This window comes from Rhinichthys klamathensis, unplaced genomic scaffold (genome assembly GCF_029890125.1).
Source record: "Rhinichthys klamathensis goyatoka isolate OS25496 unplaced genomic scaffold, OSU_Roscu_1.1 h1tg000393l_1, whole genome shotgun sequence".
Taxonomy (NCBI): domain Eukaryota; kingdom Metazoa; phylum Chordata; class Actinopteri; order Cypriniformes; family Leuciscidae; genus Rhinichthys; species Rhinichthys klamathensis.
In genome coordinates, this window is record NW_026606895.1 from 237,501 (window position 1) to 242,500 (window position 5,000).

General features: G+C 44.8%; 1 protein-coding gene across 1 annotated transcript in view; it reads left to right on the forward strand.

Annotated features, from left to right (window-relative positions):
- The window catches only part of pkd1a (polycystic kidney disease 1a), a 103,620-nt gene that overhangs the window by 38,166 nt on the left and 60,454 nt on the right, over nucleotides 1–5,000 (forward strand). Inside the window, exon 10 of the mRNA XM_056234324.1 lies at nucleotides 2,980–3,101. Coding sequence (XP_056090299.1) covers nucleotides 2,980–3,101 — 122 coding nt within the window. The remainder of the gene's footprint in view (nucleotides 1–2,979; nucleotides 3,102–5,000) is intronic.

The window sequence follows — 5,000 nt, forward strand, 5'->3', positions numbered from 1 at the left end:
TGTGATTGTAACGTGCGCGAGGGGTGGCGTGTGCCCGATCTGTGATTGACAGTCAGATCTCACACCCCCCCTGCGCTGATTGGACATGATGAACCGGGAGCTGTGGATTTTTGCAAAACAAATAACAAGCTCCAGGTGGAGTTAGAAGCTCGGGTTTTTTTCTAAAACCACTTTATTTATGTTGTTCTGTCAGATTATAGTGTCGATTTCACTGAATATGATCAAAAAAATGTTGCCGACGGCAGCTTTAAGTCGCGCTAGTGAGAAATGAAGATGCGTTATTGAGAAATTAAGTCGCACTAGTGAGAAACGAAGCGCGAGTGAGAAACGAAGCAGCGCTAGTGAGAAACGAGGTCGCGCTAGTGAGAAATGAAGACGTGAGAAGCGAAGTCGCTCTAGTGAGAAGCAAAGTCACGGTTATGAGAAGTGAAGCTCAAGCTGCGCTAGTGAGAAATGAAGCGGCACTTGTGAGAAACGTGGCCGCGCTAGTGAGAAACGAAGCCGCGCTTGTAAGAAACGAGGTTGCGCTAGTGAGAAACGAAGACGTGAGAAGCGAAGTCGCATTAGTGAGAAGCAAAGTCGCGCTTATGAGAAGTGAAGCTGTGCTAGTGAGAAATGAAGCCGCGCTTGTAAGTAACGAAGTCACGCAAGTGAGAAACGAAGCCACGCTAGTGAGAAACTAAGCCGCGCTAGTGAGAAATGAAGTTGCGCTTGCGAGAAACGAAGTCGCTAGAAACATACCCGCACTTGTAAGAAACAAAGCCGCGTTAGTAAGAAATGAAGTCGCGCTAGTAAGAAACGAACCGGCACTTGTGAGAAACTAAGCCGCGCTTATGAGAAGTGAAGCTGCGCTAGTGAGAAATGAAGCCGCGCTTGTAAGTAACGAAGTCACGCTAGTGAGAAATTAAGCCGTGCTAGTGAGAAACGAAGCCGCTCTAGTGAGAAATGAAGCCGCTCTAGTGAGAAATGAAGCCGCGTTATTGAGAAACTAAGCCACGCTAATGAGAAATGAAGTTGCGCTAGTGAGAAATGAAGCCGCGTTATTGAGGAACTAAGCCGCGCTAATGAGAAACTAAGTCGCGCTAGTGAGAAACTAAGTCGCGCTAGTGAGAAATGAATTCTCGCTAGTGAGAAATGAAGTCGCGCTAGTGAGAAACGAAGCTTCGCTAGTGAGAAATGAAGTCGTGAGAAACGATGTTGCACTAGTGAGAAACTAAACCGTCCTTGTGTGAAACGAAGTCGCGCTAGTGTGAAACGAAGTCGCACTAGTAGAAATTAAGTCGTGAGAAACGAAGTTGCGCTTGTGAGAAACGAAGTCGCGCTTGTGAGAAATGAAGTCATGAGAAACGAAGCAGCGCTTGTGAGAAACGAAGTCGCGCTAGTGAGAAACGAAGTCGTGCTTGTGAGAAATGAAGTCATGAGAAACGAAGCAGCGCTTGTGAGAAACGAAGTCGCGCTAGTGAGAAACGAAGTCGCGCTAGTGAGAAACACAGCTGCGCTAGTGAGAAATTAAGTTGCGCTAGTGAGAAACGAAGACGCAAGTCGCACTAGTAGAAATTAAGTCGTGAGAAACGAAGTTGCGCTTGTGAGAAAGGAAGTCATGAGAAACGAAGCAGCGCTTGTGAGAAACAAAGTCGCGCTAGTGAGAAACGAAGTCGCGCTAGTGAGAAACACAGCTGCGCTAGTGAGAAATTAAGTTGCGCTAGTGAGAAACGAAGCCGCGCTAGTGAGAAATGAAGCCGCGCTATTGAGAAACGAAGCTGCGCTAGTGAGAAATTAAGTCGCGCTAGTGAGAAATGAAGATGCATTATTGAGAAATTAAGTCGCACTAGTGAGAAACGAAGCGCGAGTGAGAAACGAAGCAGCGCTAGTGAGAAACGAGGTCGCGCTAGTGTGAAATGAAGACGTGAGAAGCGAAGTCGCACTAGTGAGAAGCAAAGTCACGCTTATGAGAAGTGAAGCTCAAGCTGCGCTAGTGAGAAATGAAGCGGCACTTGTGAGAAACGTAGCCGCGCTAGTGAGAAACGAAGCCGCGCTAGTGAGAAACGAAGCCGCGCTTGTAAGAAACGAGGTCGCGCTAGTGAGAAACGAAGACGTGAGAAGCGAAGTCGCATTAGTGAGAAGCGAAGTCGCGCTTATGAGAAGTGAAGCTGTGCTAGTGATAAATGAAGCCGCGCTTGTAAGTAACGAAGTCACGCAAGTGAGAAATGAAGCCGTGCTAGTGAGAAACGAAGCCACTCTAGTGAGAAACTAAGCCGCACTAGTGAGAAATGAAGTTGCGCTTGCGAGAAACGAAGTCGCTAGAAACATACCCGCACTTGTAAGAAACAAAGCCGCGCAGATTTAATGAGATTCACTCTTTAGTGTATAGCAGAAGTGTGTGCATTGGCATGCAACTTACATTTTCACTGAGCAAGTAAAAAATAAACCAGTTGTTCATGCTGCATTTTGATTGGACAATCACTGATCACTTCACTCAGAGTGATACAGAATGATGCAAATCATGTTTCATTTGAACATGTTTTAGATTTTCCACTGAGAATGAAAATCCTATAAATTTGAAATCTGAAATTCCCAAATAACAAGGTCACTAAGCAGTGAAGTGCACTCTTGAACTGAAGCGGCAGAGAGATTCTGCACCCAGAGCATATCGTATGACCTTTAGTTGAGCTTAACTCACTCATTACACTCTCCCGCTCAAGCTTCTGGCTTTGCCTGAGTGATGTTCAGCTCTTTTTCTTTTCATTATTCCAAATAAGATGTATTGAACACCTCGTAGAATCATGATGATGCATAGAAAGATCAGACGCTCGAGCTGATTCAGTCAGTAACACTGCAGGCAGCCGTGTGTGTTTGTGTGCTCTAGCTTATTGAGCAAACGCATTCATTTGATGAACGAGTGCTGATAGGACAGACGTGTTTGGAGTCTGAATGTGTTTTCAGTTGAGTTTCCACCTGAACATCAGTGTTTCTCTGCAGTGCGTGTTCCTGATGCTGGCGTCTATACGGTGGGAACCGCCGTGTTTAACACACACAGTCCTCTGACGAGCCCCACTGCGACACACACATCTCTGCCCAACACACCCGCCAAGAGCGTGGAGGTAAACACACACACACGTACACACATACACACTTTCACTAACACACACACACTCACATACACACTCACACACTCTCACTCTCTCACAGTTTGGTGAAGTATTTCACTTCCATCAATAACAACTGCTCTTCCAGTTAGAGTAGGTGCTATTAATGTTGCCATAGAAACGAGTCATATACTATGAGTCCGAGGATGTGAGATATGATTATCATGTCATTTCAGTTTTCGCAATGACCGCAGATTTATTTTCTATATAGAATAATTTACATATATACACTCACCTAAAGGATTATTAGGAACACCTGTTCAATTTCTCATTAATGCAATTATCTAATCAACCAATCACATGGCAGTTGCTTCAATGCATTTAGGGGTGTGGTCCTGGTCAAGACAATCTCCTGAACTCCAAACTGAATGTCAGAATGGGAACGAAAGGTGATTTAAGCAATTTTGAGCGTGGTATGGTTGTTGGTGCCAGACGGGCCGGTCTGAGTATTTCACAATCTGCTCAGTTACTGGGATTTTCACGCACAACCATTTCTAGGGTTTACAAAGAATGGTGTGAAAAGGGAAAAACATCCAGTATGCGGCAGTCCTGTGGGCGAAAATGCCTTGTTGATGCTAGAGGTCAGAGGAGAATGGGCCGACTGATTCAAGCTGATAGAAGAGCAACTTTGACTGAAATAACCACTCGTTACAACCGAGGTATGCAGCAAAGCATTTGTGAAGCCACAACACACACAACCTTGAGGCGGATGGGCTACAACAGCAGAAGACCCCACCGGGTACCACTCATCTCCACTACAAATAGGAAAAAGAGGCTACAATTTGCAAGAGCTCACCAAAATTGGACAGTTGAAGACTGGAAAAATGTTGCCTGGTCTGATGAGTCTCGATTTCTGTTGAGACATTCAGATGGTAGAGTCAGAATTTGGCGTAAACAGAATGAGAACATGGATCCATCATGCCTTGTTACCACTGTGCAGGCTGGTGGTGGTGGTGTAATGGTGTGGGGGATGTTTTCTTGGCACACTTTAGGCCCCTTAGTGCCAATTGGGCATCGTTTAAATGCCACGGCCTACCTGAGCATTGTTTCTGACCATGTCCATCTCTTTATGGCCACCATGTACCCATCCTCTGATGGCTACTTCCAGCAGGATAATGCACCGTGTCACAAAGCTCGAATCATTTCAAATTGGTTTCTTGAACATGACAATGAGTTCACTGTACTAAAATGGCCCCCACAGTCACCAGATCTCAACCCAATAGAGCATCTTTGGGATGTGGTGGAACGGGAGCTTCGTGCCCTGGATGTGCATCCCACAAATCTCCATCAACTGCAAGATGCTATCCTATCAATATGGGCCAACATTTCTAAAGAATGCTTTCAGCACCTTGTTGAATCAATGCCACGTAGAATTAAGGCACTTCTGAAGGCGAAAGGGGGTCAAACACAGTATTAGTATGGTGTTCCTAATAATCCTTTAGGTGAGTGTATGTTTTGTTTTGATGATAGCTTTTTTTCACTTCCATACAGAGAGTGTGTGTGTGTGTGTGTGTGTGTACATGTACATCGCACGCCACGACAGAATAGTGGACCTTAAAGTGAAGGACATATCAAGCCATTTCTCATCTTCAGGAAAAATGTACAAACATTCCTGTGTAAATCCATCCATGTTCCAGTATTGTAATAACTCTGAAACCTTTTCTCATATGTTTGCTAATACAGATGTTGTGATGAATGAGGAGATCAGTGAGGTGTTGGTTTTGGTTGCAAGTACCTTTGACTCTAGTATGGAAGAAGCCTTTATGACTTAGATTATTAAATATCAACCACTCCTAAACATCATCTCAGAATTAGGTTATCAGAGCCGATTACTTGTGTTCATATTTGGCAGCT